The 24,606-nt window shown below is 38.2% G+C and overlaps 1 protein-coding gene across 2 annotated transcripts; it reads left to right on the top strand.

The window, feature by feature from the left end:
* The first annotated feature begins 9,436 nt into the window (after window positions 1-9,436).
* Window positions 9,437-12,697, top strand: LOC109794526 (FBD-associated F-box protein At5g60610). Of its 2 annotated transcripts, XR_014431105.1 has the most exons (4): window positions 9,437-10,550; window positions 10,670-10,965; window positions 11,495-11,603; window positions 11,731-12,697. XR_014431105.1 is itself a non-coding variant. In XM_083067665.1 (3 exons), exons 2-3 carry the CDS (start codon window positions 10,815-10,817, stop codon window positions 11,896-11,898), a joined length of 957 nt encoding a protein of 318 aa, XP_082923791.1. In that variant the 5' UTR covers window positions 9,437-10,550; window positions 10,670-10,814; the 3' UTR covers window positions 11,899-12,697. The 2 variants fall into 2 exon arrangements, 1 of the variants encoding a protein (XP_082923791.1); XM_083067665.1 differs by having other exon boundaries at window positions 10,670-11,603.
* The last annotated feature ends 11,909 nt before the right edge of the window (window positions 12,698-24,606 follow it).

The following is a 24,606-nucleotide window of genomic DNA, read 5'->3' as shown; positions in this document are numbered from 1 at the left end:
ATTTGAATTATTAAATAAAAGACAGATTAATAAAAATATTTTACCATATATTATATATTTAGATAAATTATTATTTTCGTTCCTTCAATTTTCTTTCTTAATTATTAAAAGGTCTAATTTATTTTCTTAATTTTTTTTGAAACGATTCAATATGGTATTTTTCTTCTAATCAATTAAGGCTAATAACGTTAATTTATTTCTTGAACATGATTATTTCTAAGTTAAATTTTAATATTTTAAAAATTACTAATAATTAAAATAATTTTATGACACAATATACATTTTTTTTATCATAAATCTAAAATATAATTTATTTAATAAAAATATTTATTTATTATAAATTTTAATTATAATATAATATATGAATTTGACTCTTTAAAAGTGAATGCTATACTTTAAGATATAAAATGCATTCACAATTATTAATTAGAAAATCAATCAATGATTAATTTAATAGATCTATTATGTTGCATCATTATGAAGTAACTTACACTTTTTATAAATTTTTTTATGATTAAAATGTTTTTTTACTCTTTAAAATTTCACTTACTTTAACTTTTAGTTCCTATAATTTAAAATAGATGTAACGACCCGCCGTGGTCCTTACATTTAGTGGAATCGCACTAAAAATAGTGAACTAAGATAAATAATAAAATTAGATAACTTATAAATACAAAAACATGAAAAATATATAAGAATAATTAAGTTTTTAAACATTAAGTATTTATACAGTTATCCAAAACTACTATCTGCTAGTGCCGGTCAAGCACAAAACTGTTACCCAAGATGGTAACTCTAACACTAGGAACCAAAAAATTCCACTTCCAGCAGCGGACTCAGCCAACAACTCCAACCTAGCCCTGATCTGCTCCCATACACAGTATGATCATAGCAGTCCATTCACATGAAAACAGGAGGGTAAGCTAGAGTTCAATAATCAACCATACAAGTATAGGGAAAATACTATACTACTCATTCATTCAATCATCATCACAACCAATCATACAGTTCAACACAAAAACACAACTCATTCATACAACTTAGAAGCAACTTTAATACAACAACAACAATATACAACTTAATATTTAATGCGTCGTCACGCATATACAACTGTGAGATCTCCAACAACTGAGGTTGAGCAGTCTAGGTGGCATAAACCCTACCGAATCTAGCGTTTGACCTATCTCAACCAGGTCAGGTATAGAACAACGTTAGGAACTCCGAAAAGAACCAGGTATAGACAACAATAGGTGATTTCTCAGGTGTGCCACTTAGACTTGGAGGTCCAGTACTACTGTCAAGACAGAAGGGTTTGGATATGAGCCTACCACGGCCTTGGCTAGCATCACCAATTCACATATGGAGTTAGCCCACCCACTGTCCTCCAAGTACCACACACCCTCCAGTACCTAGTCAAAGACTACATCTCTAACTAGATACCTTACTCAAATTGGTCATTCAACCATGACATGGATCGACTATTTCCATGTCCCCCACACAGTACTAAGGGATTCAACTTTAAAACAACTTTCAACTTATCACCTTAGTACTATGTATCTCAACATAGGACATATATCTTCACCGTATGTCCCCAACTTTCCAAGTTTACAACAATAGGCAGCTTAACAACTTTGCAGCAGTAAGCATCTTAACAACTTTACAGCAATAGCCATCTTATCAACTTTACAGCAATAGACATCTTAACGACTTTACAGCAATAGACATCTTAACAACTTTAGACAACTTACAACAATACAACAATAGGCATTATATACCAACTTGACAACTTCTTATTCAATTATACTACTATGCAACTTTAATAATTTTAACAACATGCAAACAACTTAATTAAACAACTATAGTCATTACAACATCAACTTAATGCAACTTAACAACTTTATAAACAACTTCAGCAATATACAACATATTTAAAATTCATCTCTCATGTCAACTTACACAATATAAACAGCATAAATCAACTTAAGCACCCAACAACTCAACTATTTCAACAAAAGAACACCATGCATAAAGCTTCCCTAACTCTTGAAATTAAACAATCTACATTCTAGCTTCCCTCACCTGAAGTTTGGCTCTAAAAAGCCAAGAATCTGAGAAGAAGAAAAAGAAGAAGAAATTTCCTCCAAGCTTGACTCTTGAACTTCAATCCTCCAAAAATAAGCTTTCTTGTCTGAAATTCAAGAGAAGACAGAAGACGTTAGTGGTCTAGAGGAGAAGAAGAATCATACAGAGAAATTAGAGAGAGAAAGGAGTCCACAGACCCAGAGTCCTTCTCTCTAGAACTTCTCTCTAAAACCTCTCATTCTCCTCAACTGCCCACACCCCTATTTATAGAAGTTCAGGAGTGGTCAGAATGGCCTGTTTCGAATCTGGAACGGCCCGTTCTGCACCCCTTCATCATGTGTAAAAATTACATGCAGAACGGCCCGTTCTGAAACCAGAACAGCCCGTTTTGGGACTCATCCAGAACGGCCCGTTCTCCATCCAAAATGGCCCGTACTCCCTCCAGAACGTCCCGTACTCCATCCGGAACGACCCGTACTCCATCAAGAACGGCCTGTTCTCAACTACGATTTACAAGTCAATTTAGTAGTTTGGAACGGACCGTTCCAGTTTGGGAACGACCCACTCTGGGCTACTAAATCACCCATACTAAGCTTTTAGGCTTTCTGAATTAACTTACAACGTTACAATAGACAGTTTTTGTTTTTATACTTGTATTTTTTTTAATTGTTTTTAGTATATATAGTTTAAGATAGATCTTTTTATTAAAAAGATGTAAGTATTAGGCACTAAAACGATTTATATTAAACTATAGAAATTAAATAATAATAAAAAGATTGAAAAATATAAGTTAATGGACTAAAAATGTCTATTTCAAATTATAATTATTAAAGGAAAACTATAGAGACTAAAAAATTATTTTAATTTTATTTTTATTTACACTTCACTTTTTACAACTTATTGTGAGACCCCCGTCCCTATTTCCTTTTCCTCTACTCACTTCTCTCTTTTCCCTCTCAAACCTTCCCTTTCATTTCTTTCCTTGAACTCAAGGTGCTGGGCAAGAATAGGTGCTGGGAGTTCTAGCTAAGTGTTCGGAGTCTTCTTTTCTCTCCTCCCGATTGTTCAAAGCTCTTCTTCTAGTCTCTTCTCCGCTGTTCTTTCCCGGAAGCTAGAATTTCTTGATTTGAGGTAAGAAAAGTTAGTCCTTTGCTGTGTTTGGCTAAAAACGAGTTCTAGGAACTCTTTGATGGTCTGATGTTTGATAATTTGAGCTGAGAATTGCTGAAAATGATGAATTGGGGGTTTTCGGGTTTTTCGGGTACGGAGGAAATTTGGGGGATTTTAATGGTTTGTGATTGCATGTTGAAAATGAGACGTTTTTGTTGATGTTTGATGAAAATGTGGTACTTTGAACCGTTTGCATGTGGTTTTTCTGTTAAGTCTTGCAGGTTTTGGGCAATTTTTCATACTTGGGGGAGTTGCTGCTAAGCTTCGCGTTGGGCGCTGTTCTTCGCGCTGGGCGCTGTTCTTTGCGTCGGGCGCGTGACCTCTAGGAGGCTCTATTTAGGCAAGCTCGCCAGGCGCAAAGGTGTGTGCGCCGGGTGAGTTTGAGGATGAGAGCCTCTGGTTGGCCCCCGTCTGCGGATGATAAGCAGAACTCAGCTTCAACTTCGTGCCTAAGGCTTGGTGTAGACTCTGCCAAAATCTAGAAGTGAACATTGGATCTCTATCGGAGATAATACTGGAAGGCACCCCATGCAAACGTACTATCTCCCTCACATACAACTGTGTCAGCTTCTCCAAGGACCACTTGATGTTGACAGGCAAGAAATGTGCGCACTTGGTCAACCGATCTACAATCACCCAGATAGCATCACTATTCCTAGCTGACCTAGGCAACCCAACAATGAAATCCATAGTAATGATATCCCATTTCCACTCCAGAATCTCCATCTGCTGCATCAACCCACTCGGCTTCTGATGCTCCACCTTCGCCTTCTGACAAGTCAGACAGGCCGCCACATACTCAGCTATCTCCCTCTTCATGCCAGGCCACCAGAAAGTCTTCCTGTGGTCCTGGTACATCTTAGTCATACCCGAATGTATGCTAACTCTACTCTTGTGGCCTTCCTCCAACACAACTTTCTTCAGCTCAGCATCCTGAGGTAGGCAGACTCTTCCCTTGAACCTCAAGATTCCATCTTCTTCCAGTTCGAAACCAACCGCCTTCTCGGTACCCAGCAAACCAAGAAGCTTCACCAACTCAGCATCTTGCAACTGTTTAAGTCCAACCTGCCTCAAGAACTCATTAGTTATGGTGGCCGTCCCACAACTAATGTGATCCTGAGCTAACTCCACACCGAGGTTTAAATCTCTGAATTTCTCAATCAGTTCCAACTCCCTCACCATCATACTCAACATGTGGATGGATTTCCTACTCAGCGCGTCCGCCACTACATTGGCCTTACCAGGATGATACATCAACTGGAAGTCATAGTCCTTCAGAAACTCCATCCACCGTCTCTGCCTCATGTTCAGCAACTTCTGATCAAACAGATACTTCAGACTCTTATGATCACTAAAGACGCTGAACCGAACACCATACAAATAGTGTCGCCATATCTTCAAGGCAAAAACAACAGCTGCCAACTCCAAGTCGTGAGTGGGATAATTCCTCTCATGGTTCTTTAGTTGTCTTGAAGCATAGGCCACCACCACAAATTTATCCAAGAACGGCCGGAAGATCCTGTTCATGTAATCCATGAACACTGCAGGGGCATTGGTCACACCAAACGGCATCACGACATACTCATAGTGACCATACCTAGTCCTAAAAGCATTCTTCGGTATGTCACCCTCCCTCACCCTAATCTGGTGATATCCTGACCTCAAATCGATCTTAGAAAACACCGATGCTCCCCTCAGCTGATCCATCAAGTCATCTATCCGGGGAAGAGGATATTTATTCTTAATGGTCAACTTGTTCAACTGCCGGTAATCCACACAAAGTCGACTACCCCCATCTTTCTTCTTCACCAACAACACAGGAGCACCCCACGGTGAAACACTCGGCCGCACCAACTGCTTCTCCAATAGGTCTTCCAACTGACCTTTCAACTCAACCAGCTCGGCAGGAGCCATCCTATAGGGAGCCACCGACACTGGCCCCGCGCTTGGAACCAAGTCAATACTAAACTCCATCTCCCTAACAGGAGGCAACCCAGGCACCTCATCAGGAAACACCTCAGCAAAGTCCCGTATCACATCAATCTTCGCAATTACCCTCTCAGTCTCCACACTCATAGCAGCAAGTAGAAGACAACACTCTGCTCCATCCCTCAACAATGATTCAGCTTGGCTAACTGAAATCAACAACTCATCCTCCTCCTGGGGAAAGATCAACTGCCTATTGGCACAATCTATAAGGATACGATTGGCAGATATCCAATTCATCCCTAAGATTATGTCAATATCAACCAAAGGCAAACAAATCAAGTTTACCTTATACTTTTTCCCATTCACAACAATAGGGCACTTAGCACACAGTTCAGAAGCAACTACTAAAGCAGAAGCGGGTGTCGACACTAGCAGTCTCAACCCCAAGTCACACACAGGCACAGCCAGCATAGCAACATAGGCATAGGAAATAAATGAATGGGAAGCCCTAGAGTCAAACAAAAGCATCACATCCTTACCAGCAGCCTTGCCCTTCCCCTTCACTAGGTCAGAAGAAGTCGAAGCCTCAGCACCCGTCAGAGCAAATACTCTACCAGCCGTAGTGGGTCTGTCACCCCTCTGAGTCTCAGCTCTCTGTACACTACTCCTTTGAGTATCAGCTCTCTGCGCATCACTCCTCTGTGTACTCCTCTCCGACCTACTCCTGGTGGGACAGTTGAAAGACACATGGCCCATCTGTTGACATCTGAAACATCTGTTCTCAGTGTGTGGACAATCCCTGATCAAATGGGATCCACCACACCTGTAACACCTAAGGGCAGCACCTCCACCCTGTCCTCCTCCTCTGGTAGTCTCAGCAGGTTGCCTAATGACAGGACCCCCTTGCTGTGGTTGGGGCCTATCATACGGCTTCCTCTGACTTCTGCCTCCCCTCTTAGACCCAGTTGGTCCCTCAGTAGCTCTGATCACACGGTTACCCCCTTCTAACCTCTCCACAATCTTTGTCTTCTCTACTAAGGCCGGAAACTCGATGATGGCCATATGCACCACCACCTTCTTCAACTCATACTTCAGACCCTCAACAAACTTTTTGCACTTCTAGGCCTCAGAAATAGCCTGTGAATAAAAACGAGCCAAGTGCTCGAACCTCATCGCATACTCCGATACAGATAGGCCTCCCTGGTGTAACCGCATGAACTTAGCCTCCTTGGCGTGCCTCACGCTCTCCGAGAAGTACTTCTCCATGAACACTGATCTAAAGCACTCCCAGTCAACTGTAACTCCTCTCGCCACAAGCATCTGATAAGTGCCCCTCCACCAATGCTCGGCCTCTCCCACAAGCATATACACAGCATATGCCAACCTCTTCTCTAGAGAACATCCCAGAACGGCAAAAATCTTCTCCAACTCACATATCCAGCGGTCAGCTGCCTCTGATCTGCATCTCCCGCAAACTGTGGAGGATGACACTTCCGGAACTCAGCTAGGTCCTAGCTCTCCTATGACCCCGTGGGCCTTGCTGCACCAGTTGCAGCTCTTTCAGCCTCTATCCTAGCAAAATAAGCATTTTGCTGCTGCATAGCCATAGTCATCATCTCTATGGCACGTACTATCTGTTCGTTGGTTCTAGTCATCGTCTACAAAAATAACAACATATTCAGTATACTACCACTCAACCCAACAATAACTAACAACACAACAATTCATCACATCAATCAACACAGCAAACAACACAACAGGACAGCACAACACAAAGTTAACACAACAAAAGCCTAAAGGAACCACCCCCAAAGAGTGTCCACTAGACTCGACCTGCTCTGATACCACTAAAGTGTAACGACCCGGCTGGCCACTACACTCACAATCACAACGCACCGGAAACACTAGACAGAATAGAACGAGTATATAAATATAGGATCTAGAATATAAATATATACAAATGTCTCAATCCGACTAGAGTTAGGGTGTACACTACAAAAATACATCCAAAGCCACTATATCAAGTAGCTGAAACAAACAAGACATCAGCAAAAGTCAACTCTGCCTGCCAGCTGCAGACTCACCACTAGCCACCACCTATCCCTGCTCTGCTCCCATACATAGTATGATCATCGTAGTTCAAACCACATGGAAAACAACAAAAGGGTAAGCTAGCATAAAAAGAACAACATACAGAAAGATTTAAGTAATATGAACAACTACAACTATCAACACTTCATCAACATACATCCCGTCGATTTTTACAGCATAATCATCAATAAGCATACAATGCGTCATCACGCATATCAACTCGGAGATCTCCTACAACAACTCAACCTTGCGGCCTACAACAACTTAGCCTTGCGGCCTACAATAACTCAGCCTTACGGCCTACAACAACTCAGTCTTGCGGCCTACAACAACTTAGCCTTGCAACCTCCAACATCCAATATCAACACACAACACAACACAACTGTACAGCTCAACATATCAACTTACAACAATATACAACTGATGCAACTCAACATATCAACTTACAACATTATACAACTGATGCAACTCAACATATCAACTTACAACAATATACATCTGATACAATTCAACATCAGCAACAGCATTACCTACTAATCATCACATCATATTCGTTCATTTCAATTCAACTCAGCATAAAACAACATTGCACAGCATATAATGAATTATCATCTATGCGCCCGGCGCACTCATGGTTGCGCCCAGCGCAGTACAACCAAAGAGCACCAGGGGTCAACGCGCCCGGCACAAGCATGTCTGCGCCCGGCGGGACTCAACCAGAGAGCCCAAAACTCTCACGCGCTTTGTGCAATAAATAATTGCGCCCAGCGCATGCCAGGCAGAAACTCCAAGGAGTCTCTCGCGCCCGGCGTGCCCAAACCCGCGCCCAGCGTGGGGAAGGCAGAGACCTCCCTTAGTCTCGCACCCAGCGCAATTTGAATTGCGCTCGGCGCCTCCCATGGCAGAGACTCCCAAGAGTCCCCGCGCCCAGCGCGGCCAAAATCGCGCTCAGCACCATGCCAGAAGCCCAAAATCAAGTCACAACTGACATCGCGCCCAGCGCGGTTCAACCCTCGCTCGGCGTTGGCCATCCAGAGGAAAATATTTTCAAGCACGCCCGGCGCACACATATTTGCGCCCGGCGGGCTTGCCTAAATGCTGCCTTCGGGTGGCCACGCGCCCGGCGCGAAGAAATACGCCCAGCGCGAGTTCAGCAACAAACCTCATATTTTCGAAAACTCTTCAAAAATCTGCAAAAAATCAGAAAACTCCACATGCAATCGGTTCAAATTACTACATTTTCATCCAAGAGTCCAAAAATGCTACCTTTTTCAACATGCAACAACAAATCAAGGATTTCCCCCAAATTTTCTCAAACACCCCGAAACTCCAAAAACAAGTTCTCTTTCAACGCAACCACTAATCAGTCATCAATAAGCATCTAATGAGTCTCTAGAACTCATCCACAGCCAAAAACAGCGAAGAAAAGAAAGAAAAAAAAGTACTAGCTTCCCTTACCTCGGTTCAACGGCTCCGAGCTTCGGGAAGGAAGACGACAATGAAGGAGATGTGGAGAAGAGAAAGCTTGAGAATAGGAGAGTCCCACACGGTTCAGCTAGTTCCCCTCAACTGGATTAGCACCTACCCACCTAGAGAGTTTAGAGAATTTGAGTCCAAAGCAAGAAAGTGATGGTGAATAAGAAAAAAGGGTCAGCAAGGTGAGTGAGAAGAAAAGGAGAGAGTGTCCGGGGAAGAAAGAAAAGGGATTAAAAAGGGGTCTCACATAAGATATTTTTAATTTTTCTTTGTTTGATTCTATTTTTAAGAGGAAATGGGAGAAAAATCCCTCCTCATCCAATTTTACCTCTCATCTAATATTGGAGGGATTTGGAAGAAAATAGAGGGATTTTAAAATATTTTAAATATGATTTATGTATCTGTCTGAGGGCACGCTCGTAATCTTCTAGTAATTTGATGGCCGAACGAGAGCTTCGGGATGACGCTCCAGAAGGGGGAGGTACCTGCAAAAGGCATTCCGAAACTTAAGTCAAGACAAACACGAATCTCGATAGTAATAAATGAACAGTGCATACTTCGTTTTATGTGACCTATTTATACTACTTGTAATGGGCCTTGAACATGGTGGACCTCTTTTAGCACTTACTAAATTAGGTAATACGGTGCTAATCGGCTGATTATGCCTTAATTATGTGTTTGTCCTTATTAGTCATGATTGTTGTCTTAATCACTACTTAGTCTTATCGGCTGTTAGCCGAGCCGAGAGATGTAACATCGAGGTTGCCTTTTGGTCTCGACCTCTTGCTGAGCTGAGACATTAGTGAGAAGGCCAGCCAATTACGCTGTCCCGGCCAAGCTTTCGATGGTCTCATAGGTTTTTTATCACGGTCATTGTCATGTCCGAGAGTCGTGTTGAACTAACTGAGTCTTTATGCTCTGGTCATATCGGCGGCCGAGATGGCCGAGGCTAGTGCGTAAAGGTATAAATACAATAAAAAAAACACTAAATTAGTCAAAAGAGATTACGTTCTTAATTGTTAGATAGAGAATGAAATATTAAATTAATCTCTCTCCTAAAAATTGAATTAAATCGGAGAATTAACTTCAAAATATCTATGATTTGGAAACAATTAAACCAAATTATCAAATATCTTTTTTATTATTTTGAATTGAATCAATAACCACCTAATAATTTGCTTCAATTAAAAGTAGTAGAAAAGAACGTATATAGAACTAGTTTTTCAGTCTATCTAACGAACAAATTAAATATTTATTACATATAACTATAAATTATAATAAATTAATTATATAAAAATAAATATTATATTTAAATATATAAATTATATTTAAAATTTATATAAATAAATATTTTTAAATATATAAATTACAATTTTTTTACACTAATATACAAATTATATTTAAGATTTATGATAAATAATTTATATTATAGTATAATATTATGATAAATAAAAATTAAATTAAATTAGAAGATAAAAAAAGTTTCTAAATAAATTGTAGCATGAACGGTCATATAAAAAAAAGGATAAATTATTTTTGAAGTAAAAGAAAAGATAAAAAAAAGATAGAGATATTTCAAATTTCAAACACGTCAAAAGAACAAAAAAAAAATTATAGTAGTATTTTTAAATTTTAAAATAGGTAACTTTCAAATTATTATTTTAATTAATTCCATATAAGTAAAGGCTTTTACCCTCACTTCTGTCATTGCAAAGGAACATTTGACAGCAGTGAAAACCTAAGGCGAGAAGTGATGGCACCCAAATCCAAGACTATTAAGGAATTCAATGACAAACCACAAGGTGTGTATTTCAGATGCTTAGTTTAATTTTTGTTTTTAAAATATAATATGCTTGAAAAGTTATTGCTGTAACAATATTTGTATGATCTGAAGCAATTTTTTGTAACTGTTTGAGTTCAGGTATGATGAATGTTGGTGTTGAAAATGATGAATTGAGGCAAAGTACAAGAAATACTAAAATTGATAGGTTCAGCAATTTGCCTGACAATGTTCTGCTCCACATCATGAATTTTATGGATACAAAAGATGCTGTTCGGACTTGTGGATGCACCATTGCAAACATCTCTCTAATCTCGCATTTTATTATGATTACAGACAGAATATTGAACTTTTCGATAAATTTGTGACATGGGTTTTGTCTAGCAGGGATGATTCCTGTTCCTTACTTAATCTTGTTATTGAAAATCAGTTTAGTGGTGAGTTAATTGATCCTCGAGTATTTGATAGTGTCATTGAATATGCTGTGCTTCACAATGTCCGGAATTTGAAATTAGATGTTTTCAGCCCCATTGTCACTTTTGAGTCTCTCTCTTTAATCTTTTGTTCTCAGTCTTTGACATCTCTGAAGCTTTGCATTAGGCGTACGTCTAGTCCGGTGGTAGTACTTCCGAAATCTTTTGACTTGCCTGCGTTGAAAAGTTTGCGTCTTAATTGTGTGGGTTTTGCTGCGAGTGGCAATGAATGTGCCGAACCCTTTTCAAATTGTCGTGTGTTAAACACTTTGGTCCTTAAATGTTTTTCTTTGCATGATGATGCACGGGTCCTTTGGATATCTAATTCTAGCCTTTCTAGTTTGAAAATAAGCCATTTGTTGCAAAAACAAGTTTGGGAAGTGAGGCTTTCTACTCCGAAACTTAGTTCTTTCACAATCAAGGGTTTTGCGTGTGATCAGTTGTCCACCACATGCAATCTTTCTTTTCTTGAAGAAGTAAATATTTTTCACAGGTACCTTTGGGAGACAAGCTCAATTTCAACGCTCCTAAAATGGCTCAAAGTGCTTGCCAATGTAAAGATATTGACACTAACTTCAGTCATCATTCTAATGATATTACCTGTAAGTTACATGTTTTTGCCTCTATAAATGCTTATAAACTTGTCTGCATTCATTTATAGAATATTTCACCACTACTTAATTTTGCATTTTAATATAAATATAACTCCTATTTATTCTAACTGTGTAGGAATTATCGAATATGTATTCAAGGACACCTCAACCCCCATGCTTTGTTAGATTGGAATTATTGAAGGTGGACAAACAAGTGCCTATAAAGATATCTGATAAGGAAGTAACCAGAGTAGTGGACTTCTTGCTTCAAAACTCTCCGTCAGCAAAAGTTGATATCTCATAAAAAGTAATTGTCAGTATCCAATGCCTGGTTATTTAGTTAGAAATTTTATGTGGTGTTCAGTTTTTTTTACTTATTTAGTGTTTCCCTTTTTATCTATCCTCGATGCTCTCTACTGATAGCAAATTATAAGTGGTTATGGTAAACAAGCTAAACTTAAAATTCAAGAAAGTAGAATAAGTTTTGATTGATTTGTATGGTATTATATGTTAAAATTACTTGAGTTTAGTTATCATATGAATTATTGAAAATAATGTTGTTTTCTCAAACTAAACCAGTGAACCTACGGCCAATTGCTTCTATTCTTGTTTGAGTTATCATCATAAATTTGATGCTCAAACCCTGTGGAGTGTGGACATTCAGATGGTGTTGTATGATGAAATCAACGGTGTTTGTGAATATCTTCCATTTTAGAAACCTGATACAATAAAATGGAATTTATTATGTCACAGTAGGATGCAATAAAACAAACTATAGATGTGTATTACGCAGTTTGAAAATGTAGCTTAGTTCCATGTAGAATCCTAGGTCCTAGGTTATCTAATGATAACTCACTCACTTAGGTTTACTCGTTATTAATTGGTGTGTTGCTTTGTATAGGTGATAATTAGCCTGTAAAAATTGGAAATTGGTGTATTATTTGGATGATTATATTGAAGAATATCAAATTTGATTGTGGATACATTGATTGGGACGATTATGATTTGTAATTTAGTTTATGGACTATTTGGACAATACTTGAATAGTGTGCAAGTGTCTATTATGTATTTTTTTTTTAATTACAGTTAAAAATCCAAACTAGAAACCACAAAAGCAAGTTACAATAAAAATATATGCAAACATAGGAAAATAAATCCAAGAGGGGGGGGGGGGGGGGGAGATTCATAAACATGAATACCCTCTAGTAAAGAAAGATCTCTCTTGGCAAGTGCATCAACGAACTAATTTGCCTCTCTAAAAATATGAAAGCAATCCAAATGTTGATCTAGGTCAACAACACTAATCACCCTATTAACAAGTGCATAACAGGTGTGCTCTCTATTGTATTCTTCATTCAGTAAATAAATTGACATAGTCGAGTCTGATTCCACAATCACATTTTGAGTAAAACTTCTATCTCCAGTAATCTTTAAATCATGATAAATTATCCATAATTTTGCTTGCATTATACCGAACAAGGATTTGTTCATTCTCAGACCAAAGATCTTGTTGAAGCTTAATCAAATAAGGATTCTCACCTTGAAGAAGCTAACGAGCAATTTCATTTAGCCTTTTTAAAATTCTCTTTTTAGCATAAAAATTATTATTCCACTCCTTTAGTCTACTTGAAAACTTTGCACCCTCTTAGCCCAATCTGCATGTGAATTCGATCCTTAGTACTAAATTTGAGAAATATGCATGAGTCAACCAAGTTGCCTCAAATCTAAAAGGTTTCCCATAGTGCCCCATTTTTTATAAAATATAATATAAATATTTTATTAGTAAATTTGATATTTTTAATATTTATTTTAATTATTTGATATGCTTTTATAATATAAGGTGTATTATTACAGATTTTATTTAAATGTTTTATTTAATTAAATTAAGAAGGAAGAGAATTAGTAACTAAGGTTAAGTGTTTTAACTGAAAGGTTAAAGAGATGTTAAGGTTTTTAAAAGAGTAATTTTCTAATAATCCCTCATATGCTTTTATTTTATGTAGGATGGAAAACACCTCAAAGTCATGTCCGTCTTCTTTCCCTTACCAAGGTAAGGGAAAAGTGAGAAACCTCGCTATGGACGTGGAATTGTATGTTGGGTAGTAAGATTGACCTTTAATTTTGTCTTTGTTGTATGCTTATGTATAAGGAATTTTTCCTAAATGTGTCTATTTTGTTTCTTATTCTTCTTACACATTCCTAATGACGTGAATTGTTTGAATATATGATCAATTATATATTTTGCATTTAATTGTGTGCTTTGATGTTTCTATAGGTTTCTATGGAAAACCTTAAGGGAATTTGTTATGATAATTTGTGAAAATATTGATTGATATGTGTAAATTGAGTGATTTTGAATGTAAATGGCACGCTATAGAACACTTTTACCGATTATGAGTTTATGCGTGGAATTGGATGTGGATAATTCGTTGAGGAGATGTGAATTCTAGGGAGGAAGATCACGTTCTCGCTCAACGAAATGTGTTGGTTCGCTCAAAGAAAAGCCTTAAGGGGCTCAACTTGCTTAATTAAATGTTGGTCATTTAACGAGAAGCCTTAGGAGGCTTAACTCGCTCAACTAGATATTGGTGGTTCAACTAAATGTTATTCACTTAGCAAGAGACTCTAAGGAGCTTAGCTCGCTCAATGACTTTTAGATGGTTGTGTTTACTCTTGTGATCTTGCTACTACCTTTTTATTAATGACTAATTGATGTATTTGAGAATGTACATGGTATATATGAGGTGGAATGAGAAATATGTGATACATAGTAGTCAATAGCGATTTTAGTGGTCACTATCGCGACATGTTGGAGTAGAGTGGCTCCATGTCTTTACAGAAAGCTTGTTGGGGAGCGCTTTAAAGGAGTGGTCAGAGCTTGAGGTAGAGCATGACAGCGCAATCGCAAGTGGGCGATGAATTTTCTCTTCTTTTTTCAATAAATATCCTATAGATATTCCTTCTTGTCTGGTGGATCTCCATCAATCGGGCTTCTCCAACAAATCTTCATCGATCTATCTTCTCTAACGATGGCTCTATCTTCTTCGACAATGGCTTTGTCATGTCTTCTTCTTAGAGAGAAGGTAGGCAATGAAGACTTGAGTCTTAAGATTAGAAGGGTTGTAGTAAAAAAAAAAAAATAGGGTTGGAAAAGTTGGGTCAAATGGGCCAAAGTTTTTTCTCTCTTTTGATTTGGTTAATGAGCCTTTTACTTCTCTATTTTTCTGAGAGACACTTCTCTTTATTTTTAATTATTTTTATAGTTTAGATAATATTTTATGTAATAAAAAAATTAATATAAGACCTTAAATATTTTGTTTTCTTTATTATTTTATTTTATTTTATTTTTTTAACTACTATAAGTTTTTATTATTGAAAATATTTAATGTATAAATTATGTTTCTATTTTATATGTATATTACTAATTATATGTATTATAAATTATTCAATATATATATATATATATATATATATATATATATATATATATATTAGAATAACAGTATCCTACTATCCCACTTTTGGAATTAGTCACTGCGCGTCATTATTCGAGATTAATAATTATGATATGTCAAGTGAGATTATGTGTATGTTATTGTATGGAGTCTTTTGACATGTATCATTCACATAAAAATGTGTTTTAAGGGTACAATATGAAATGTGTTTCTCACTTCCTTTCTTTTGTGTTGTTTTTCTTTGATTATTATGCAGATAATCATCAATATGAGGCTGAAGATGGTTATGAGGCTTATGCTTTATTAATAGGTTTTGCTTTGATAGGACATATAATGACAGGACTAGGTTAGGACTAGTCTAGACTTTGTTTCTGTTAGTTCATTGGAAAACATAAATTTTTAATTTCTTTGTAATTCTTTCAATTATGTTATGTTATTTGTTCATTTTACGTGTACTTAAAAACATATTAATTTCAAATTAAAAATATCATAATAGAAAGTAATAGAAAAATATATTTAATGTTTTTATGAATTTTAGGGTTGAGAATATCTTCACTTAAAAATAACATTTCTACATTGTCACACATGGACACAAGTGAGTTTCAAACTCAGAAAAATATTATTCAAGTGTAATTAACACAATTTCATTTTTTTATAATCATAATTAATATATATATATATATATTAATTTTGTTGATGATTAATTTATTTTTGGAAAACCTAGCTACATATAGGGAGTCTTCCCTTCAAATGAAAGCCACTTATGCAAATGTACGGACATTTGAATTATTAAATAAAAGACAGATTAATAAAAATATTTTACCATATATTATATATTTAGATAAATTATTATTTTCGTTCCTTCAATTTTCTTTCTTAATTATTAAAAGGTCAAATTTATTTTCTTAATTTTTTTTGAAACGATTCAATATGGTATTTTTCTTCTAATCAATTAAGGCTAATAACGTTAATTTATTTCTTGAACATGATTATTTCTAAGTTAAATTTTAATATTTTAAAAATTACTAATAATTAAAATAATTTTATGACACAATATACATTTTTTTATCATAAATCTAAAATATAATTTATTTAATAAAAATATTTATTTATTATAAATTTTAATTATAATATAATATATGAATTTGACTCTTTAAAAGTGAATGCTATACTTTAAGATATAAAATGCATTCACAATTATTAATTAGAAAATCAATCAATGATTAATTTAATAGATCTATTATGTTGCATCATTATGAAGTAACTTACACTTTTTATAAATTTTTTTATGATTAAAATGTTTTTTTACTCTTTAAAATTTCACTTACTTTAACTTTTAGTTCCTATAATTTAAAATAGATGTAACGACCCGCCGTGGTCCTTACATTTAGTGGAATCGCACTAAAAATAATGAACTAAGATAAATAATAAAATTAGATAACTTATAAATACAAAAACATGAAAAATATATAAGAATAATTAAGTTTTTAAACATTAAGTATTTATACAGTTATCCAAAACTACTATCTGCTAGTGCCGGTCAAGCACAAAACTGTTACCCAAGATGGTAACTCTAACACTAGGAACCAAAAAATTCCACTTCCAACAACGGATTCAGCCAACAACTCCAACCTAGCCCTGATCTGCTCCCATACACAGTATGATCATAGCAGTCCATTCACATGAAAACAGGAGGGTAAGCTAGAGTTCAATAATCAACCATACAAGTATAGGGAAAATACTATACTACTCATTCATTCAATCATCATCACAACCAATCATACAGTTCAACACAAAAACACAACTCATTCATACAACTTAGAAGCAACTTTAATACAACAACAACAATATACAACTTAATATTTAATGCGTCGTCACGCATATACAACTGGGAGATCTCCAACAACTGAGGTTGAGCAGTCTAGGTGGCATAAACCCTACCGAATCTAGCGTTTGACCTATCTCAACCAGGTCAGGTATAGAACAACGTTAGGAACTCCGAAAAGAACCAGGTATAGACAACAATAGGTGATTTCTCAGGTGTGCCACTTAGACTTGGAGGTCCAGTACTACTGTCAAGACAGAAGGGTTTGGATATGAGCCTACCACGGCCTTGGCTAGCATCACCAATTCACATATGGAGTTAGCCCACCCACTGTCCTCCAAGTACCACACACCCTCCAGTACCTAGTCAAAGACTACATCTCTAACTAGATACCTTACTCAAATTGGTCATTCAACCATGACATGGATCGACTATTTCCATGTCCCCCACACAGTACTAAGGGATTCAACTTTAAAACAACTTTCAACTTATCACCTTAGTACTATGTATCTCAACATAGGACATATATCTTCACCATATGTCCCCAACTTTCCAAGTTTACAACAATAGGCAGCTTAACAACTTTGCAGCAGTAAGCATCTTAACAACTTTACAGCAATAGACATCTTAACAACTTTACAGCAATAGACATCTTAACGACTTTACAGCAATAGACATCTTAACAACTTTAGACAACTTACAACAATACAACAATAGGCATTATATACCAACTTGACAACTTCTTATTCAATTATACTACTATGCAACTTTAATAATTTTAACAACATGCAAACAACTTAATTAAACAACTATAGTCATTACAACATCAACTTAATGCAACTTAACAACTTTATAAACAACTTCAGCAATATACAACATATTTAAAATTCATCTCTCATGTCAACTTACACAATATAAACAGTATAAATCAACTTAAGCACCCAACAACTCAACTATTTCAACAAAAGAATGTAGACCCCTAAAATTGTCCGGGTCGGAAATAAAGCTTGAAGACTCTCGAAGACTGAAGGATAATCAGCCAGAAGGACTCCTGGAAAGCTCTAGGAGGGTTCTCTGTAGGTCTAGAGGTCTTAGAATAGCTAAAAATAAGGAAGTGGAGGGAAAAAGCCCAATACGGCCGTACTGAACTTAATACGGCCGTATTGAAGCTTCAATACGGCCGTACTGAAGTCAGTACGACCGTATTGACACTTCAATACGACCGCCGCGAACCCAATACGGGCGTATTGAAATTTCTGACTTTCAATACGACCGTATTGAACTCCAATACGACCGTATTGAAGTTCAAAAATTTCAATACGGCCGTATTGGCCCTGTAGGCCGTACTGCGCCTATTCCCTATAAATATGACGTCAATTGGACGTCATTCCACACTTTTCAACATAGTTTGAACCCTCTCCTTGAGTATTCTGGGGTTTTTGAGCAGTGTTCTGCCCTAGAAATCACTCGGAGAGTTGATCCGACGAAGTTCTTGAGCCCCGAGCCATTTTGCTTGAGGATCGAACCTAGTCGAGGGGAAATCTCTTTGATTCCCTTAGTCAAAATTTTATAGGAGAGAGCGAGCGAGCTTGTAGAGCGAGGGAACGCCAAAAAGCTTCCCAGTTTTACCCAATATATAAAAGCACGCTTCAAGAGGTTTCTTCTTAAATCCTTCCTTTTACTGCTTTCTGTGTGCATATTTAAACTGTCATCATGTAGATAGTTAATTTATAATCGCTTATAATAAATAGGGGTAATTTAGTAATTTTACGCTATTATTTTAGAAATAATCTGTCATAGGGAACCCGAAAGGGGCGCTGTGGGGTGCTAACACCTTCCCCACGCGTAACCGACTCCCTTACCCAACTCTGGTTGTAGTGGCCAAAGTTGATTTTTAAATCAATTGCCTTATCCCTTTTTCCAATGTTTTGAGTAAAACATTGGTGGCGACTCCACGAACCCTCCTTTTATGAAAACCTCTAATCCATGGAGGGTCCCGCTTGGGATTAATATGGATTAGTGAGCCTTTTAATAAAATTGCTCGTTTGACGAGGTCTCAGTTTGAGAATAAGTCATTCTAGCAATCCACTATTTTTAAACAAATAAACGAGTCCAACCATCCTTCGCGAATGCCGAAAGCCCGTTTCGGGCCGGTGGCGACAGATGGCGACTCCACTGGGGAAGCCTTGAGAGTCAGTCCCATTTAGTGACAGATTATTTTTAACAAATAATAGTTAAAATTACTTCATTACCCCTTGCTTGTATGATAACATGATTTATTATATGGCTTTAAAATAACTGTTGTATGTTTAAATTCCGCAATTGTTTGAAATAAAAACTGCACACAAACCTTTGCACACAACAGTTCCCTCTATACCCGGGGGCATGAGTGATTAACCATAGGGAGTGGATGTTAGTACGGCCGGTTGTCGAATGGGTCTATAGGTGCCCGTAGACCGTTGTCGGAAAGCATCACTCAAGGTGATAACCATGAACTTGAGTCCGACGGTGCGTTGGAACTTTCCATCGACCTACGACGAAAGGAATTGGGTCCCTATAATGGGGGCACCTTGGGGGCCTTGGACTGGTGAGAACAGTTAGAACCTACCTTGAATATGCACCATTTCTGCAGGATACCCCTACCTCGTGATTCGCTCGTGACCGTTCGTGGATGAGTGAATTGTGTGTGCATTTTATGTGACATTGTATGAGCATACATTTGCATTCTTTAAACATACAACATCCCTAGTAAAACAAAAATAAATAGAAATAAGGATATTCTAGTACGTGGTGTTAACATCTACCTTCATTGCATTCATATAGGTAGTTTTCCTTTTTCACCCAAAAATACAAAAAATACAAAAAGGTACAAAATATCAAAAAATAATGATATTTACCCAAACCAAGCAATATCATGCATCATATTAGGAAAATCCCAAAAACATGATAATGTTTAGTTAAATAAACACTATGCATGCATATTCATCGCCATCATCTCATATCATGCATTGTATTGTAGATTATGGAGAGGTCTAGGGAGGTGCAAAGGCCATTAAAGAAAGTGGACTTCCTATTATACCGTGCTGAGAGGTTGGATCACCTCTGTACCTTGATGTCAAGAGAGGCTCGCGTCGAGTTTGAGAAATCTTATGGGCGAGTTCTCGATTTGATGAAGATTTGTGTGGATCCAGCTTTTCTGAGAGCATTGGTTCATTTCTGGAGTCCCGATCTGCACTGTTTTGAGTTCCCCCAGTTCGACCTGGTTCCTACTCTAGAGGAGTACGAGCTCATGTTACGGTGGCCTAAATCAGCTGGGGTCTACCTTTTTCAGGGGAACCATGTGGCCGTAGAGAGAGTAGCCACTCAGGTCAAACTACCACCACGATTATCTGCTTTAGTGGGGAACGGCAGTATCAAGGGTTGGAAGCTTGCTATGATCGAAGACCACCTTTCTTCCTTGGCTAGTGAGGGAGATTGGTTAGCTTTCAACAAGACCCTTGCGTTAGCTGTGTTTGGGACGATCCTATTCCCCTTTCACGCTAACACAGTGGACCATGCTGCCATGGACGCCTTCTTCGCTTGGGACGTACATATGAAGAGTCCCGTGCCTGCCATTCTTGCCGACACCTTGCTTTCTGTCAGCCTATCTCAACAGAAGCAAGGGAAAACTATCAGATGCTGTACCTCCTTGTTGTATGTGTGGGGCATCACACACTTTTATGCCTCTAGTCATATGGGGACTTTGCCCGATCCTTTGAGAAGTTTTTCGAAGATCCCCGTACGCCGCCGGTATGCTTCCGAGTGGAAGGAAGAGATGGAACAGTGGAGTATTGAGCACTTCACGTGGGTTTGTCCTTGGTTCCGTCCAAGCAATGTATTAACAAGATGCGGCAATTATCCAAGCGTACCATTAATGGGCCTCAGAGGTTGCATAGCTTATTCACCTAGATTGGCTATGAGGCAACTCATGAGGACTCAAATTGTTCTTACCAAAGAGGAGCTTGGAGGGTTGTGTTTCTCCTTTGATTCCGAACATCAGAGGGACATGCATGCTGTCATTAGAGCGTGGGAGAAACCAATCTATGAGGGAAATCGCGAGCTTGGAAAGCCTCGGGTATCCGCCTCCACCGACTACGAGATATGGAGGAACGAGAGAGGGGTGCCTCAACCATCCACCTCTTGCGCAACCACAACCACAAGGAGGTTAATGCAAGAACAAGTCGACGCCTTGACCAAAAAGCTGGAAAGTATGGAAGCTCAAATGAGGTTTCTTGAAGAAAAAAATGAAGAATCCAGTTTTACTATTGATGGTCTTCAAAGGCAATGCAAGAAGAAAGACCACGAGATAGAGCGGCTCAAGGACGAGTGTGCTAACCTCAACGAGGAGACTACGCGGGCATCCAAAATGCCAAAGATTGAACCGAGTAGTCAACTCCAAGAAGTCAATGCAAAGATAGCACACCTGGAAGCCGAACATGCAAGGCAGGCTCAGTTGATCAAGAACATGCAAGAAGATCTGCTCTTGACTCGATCCGATGCACAACAATGGCGGGAAGTTGCTCAACAACAAGCCGCAAACCTTTCCGATTTCCGCAAAAAAGAGAGGGAGGGACTAGCACAAATGGCTAGACTCCGAGAGGAGAAGGATCGAGCCGAAGACGAGCTTAATGAGCTACAGGCCATGATCAACTACTATACTCAGAAAGCGAAGGAGGCTCAGAAAATCAGTGACGATATGAGCCAAGCGGTCCATACACAGATTAAAGCAATGGGTCGTCACATCGAGGAAGCCGAAAATGAGTGGCAAAGAAACATGAACCCGCCTGTGGGTTTTTACCGGCTTTTCTCTTATTGTAAAAAATTACTTCAAAGCATTGTATAAAAAGTTGTACACTTTCTTCAATGAATAAAATCGAATTCTTGAGATTTATCGCCTTTGCATCTCATAGTCATTCATTTGCATTTATCTCTCCCGGTAATTTAATAATAAAAGTTAATAAAAAGAAAGAAATAATCAATGCGTATGTTCAGAATGGATCGCACGCCGTTGGTCATTAAATGCAAACCAACAACTGCGCAAAGCGAACACACGACGACGCCGTTGTTGGTAATCAAGACAGACGAAAGGGAAGGTCCGACACCGTTAAGGATCATCGCTCCGAGGCCTTTCCCCTACAAAACAAATAAGGCTGTGCCGTGGATATACGACATCCACTCTTCTGCCGACAGCGATATCTCCAACATCGCTGGACTTGGGGGCATGACTAGGAGTGGCAGGATCTACACTCCCGAAGATCTGCACGATAAAGCTCCCAAGAATAAAGGAAAAGAAAAGGAGAAAACCGAGGAAGATAGAGAATCCGAGGAGGAGACTGATGAGTTGTTAAAATTCATCAAACAAAGCGAGTACTCCATTGTGGATCAACTTCACAAGACACCAGCAAAGATCACTTTGTTGTCGTTGATCCTAAGCTCCGAACCGCATCGGCAAGCTCTGTTGAAGGTCTTGAACGAGGCGTATGTGTCGCATACCATCTCCCAAGACAAGTTTGAGGGAATTGTTAGCCACATCACGGCTAATGATCACCTTACTTTCACCGATGAAGAAATCCCCGCCGAGGGACCTAATCACAACAAGCCCTTGCACATCTCTGTAAAGTGCAAGGAATACCACATCGCAAAAGTCTTGGTGGATAACGGATCTTCCTTGAATGTGATGCCCAAAAGAACTCTTGATCAAGTGGCAATCAAGGGAGTCCAAATGCGCCCGAGCAACATGATCGTTCGAGCTTTCGACGGTTCTAAAAGAGAAGTGGTGGGAGAAGTCAATCTCCCAATCCAAATTGGACCCACCATCTTCAACGTCGAATTCCAAGTGATGGATATTACTCCTGCATACAGCTGTCTCCTAGGCCGACCTTGGATTCATGATGCGAAAGCTGTACCCTCTACGCTCCACCAAAAAGTCAAATTCATCGTGGGTGACAAACTGGTGACCGTGCAAGCTGAAGATGACATACTCATCAGTAAGCCATCCAACATACCTTATGTGGATGCAGCAGAGGAAGCTTTGGAAACCGCCTTCCAAGCATTGGAAATTGCCAATGTTGAAACGTTTCCCCGAGAAATGAAGAAGGTAGCCCATATACTCACAAAGAACGGATACTTGCCAGGACAAGGATTGGGCAAATACTCCCAAGGAATCCCGGAGCTACCTATTATCAAGGACAATCCGGGGAAGCAAGGGTTAGGATACAACCCTGTTAAAGATCAAAGAACGAAGAGGAATCAAAATCCTTCTCGACGTTCTTTAAGCCAGATCTTTAGGAAGGCTGGTTCACAAATGTCGAGGCCAGCTGTTGTCATCAAGTGTCCTTCTCCTTCCGATAGGGATGTATAGACTCAGTGACTATTAGAGATCACTCCTCGGGGACAGCCCGACCCCCGAGCCTCGATAGGGCACATGTTTCCATTATGATTAGAATAAAATCATTCTTCATTAATTTCTTATTGATTCTTTTCTTGCTTACAATAAAGTTCTAGACCACATTATTTAACCCTGTTTGAATGAACATAAATGAGGTTAAGATCGTCTTAATAATCAATAAACCCGCATCATTTTTATGTGGAAGTGTGCATGACAGTTTGGAGCACCTTTTCTTGGCATCAATAAGTGCCATCATGGATAAAGAAATACTAAAGATAATAAGCTCGGCAGGAAACCCAAAAAGGGGACTGCGCAAAAATAAGAGCAAAAGACCCGTTAGGAATCCCACAAAAGGGTGACCTAGGCAAAAATCAGGGTTACGAAATAATGAATAACAACAAAAGCCCGCTAAGACATCACAGATGGGTGTTTTAGGCAAAAGTTAGGGCCGTCAAAAAAAAGAAAAAACAAAATAAATCCATGATGGTACCATCAATCGAATTCAACAAGGGGCTCAAGAAAAGCTATCCAAGTTGTCAAAGCACAATCATTAATAACGAAGATGTGCTTAACTTCATAAATGTTTAATCGAACAAACCTAAGCACATGAGCCTACCATGGCCAGCCATTCTTACAAAATCCATTTTTCAAAAATAAAACAATCCCCTCTAAAACACAAACTTTTGAAAAATATACCTCTTCCTTCTTTTCTCTCTTGTCCCCAACGATTTTTGAATAATCTAGTGGAAACATGGAGATATAGTGGTCAATAGGAGGGTTGACACATCTTCTAAAGGAAGGGAGAATCATTTGGTTGATAACACCAAAAAACAAATACGCATCATTCCTCGGTTACAGAAATCGGCAAAGCACAGTCTGTCTGGATGAATGGCAAGATCCAAACAAAGAACGCATCGATTAATTCTTTTGAAAAACTGAATCAAATAGAATTAGGTGCATCTCATTCGCATACATACATACAGATGATAGGTGTACTAGAAGACCACTTATTCTCTGTTTATCAAAAAAAAAAAAAAAAAACATAAAATCAGAAAAAATCCAATACGCCCGTATTGGTATTAATACGGTCGTATTGGAGTTAACGTTAAGCACAACGTTTCAACTCCAATACGGGCGTATTAAAATCCAGTACGATCGTATTGAATCCCAATACGACCGTATTGAATCCAATACGGTCCGTATTGGATGTAAATTTTGTACATCAACGGAAAGGCCAATACGGCCGTATTGAATCCAATACGGGCCGTATTGGCGGAATTTTGCCTATAAATAAAGGCTTCCCCT

Source organism: Cajanus cajan, chromosome 1 (genome assembly GCF_000230855.2).
Source record: "Cajanus cajan strain Asha chromosome 1, NIPB_CcT2T_4, whole genome shotgun sequence".
NCBI classification, from domain to species: Eukaryota; Viridiplantae; Streptophyta; class Magnoliopsida; order Fabales; family Fabaceae; genus Cajanus; species Cajanus cajan.
This window is presented reverse-complemented; position numbering and strand designations above follow the sequence as displayed.

Excerpts from the sequence above, each read along its gene's own strand:
- LOC109794526 (XM_083067665.1), top strand. The coding sequence starts at position 10,815 with ATGCACCATTGCAAACATCTCTCTAATCTCGCATTTTATTATGATTAC. Across the intron at positions 11,604-11,730 it reads TCATTCTAATGATATTACCT|GAATTATCGAATATGTATTC; the intron begins GTAAGTTACATG and ends CTAACTGTGTAG.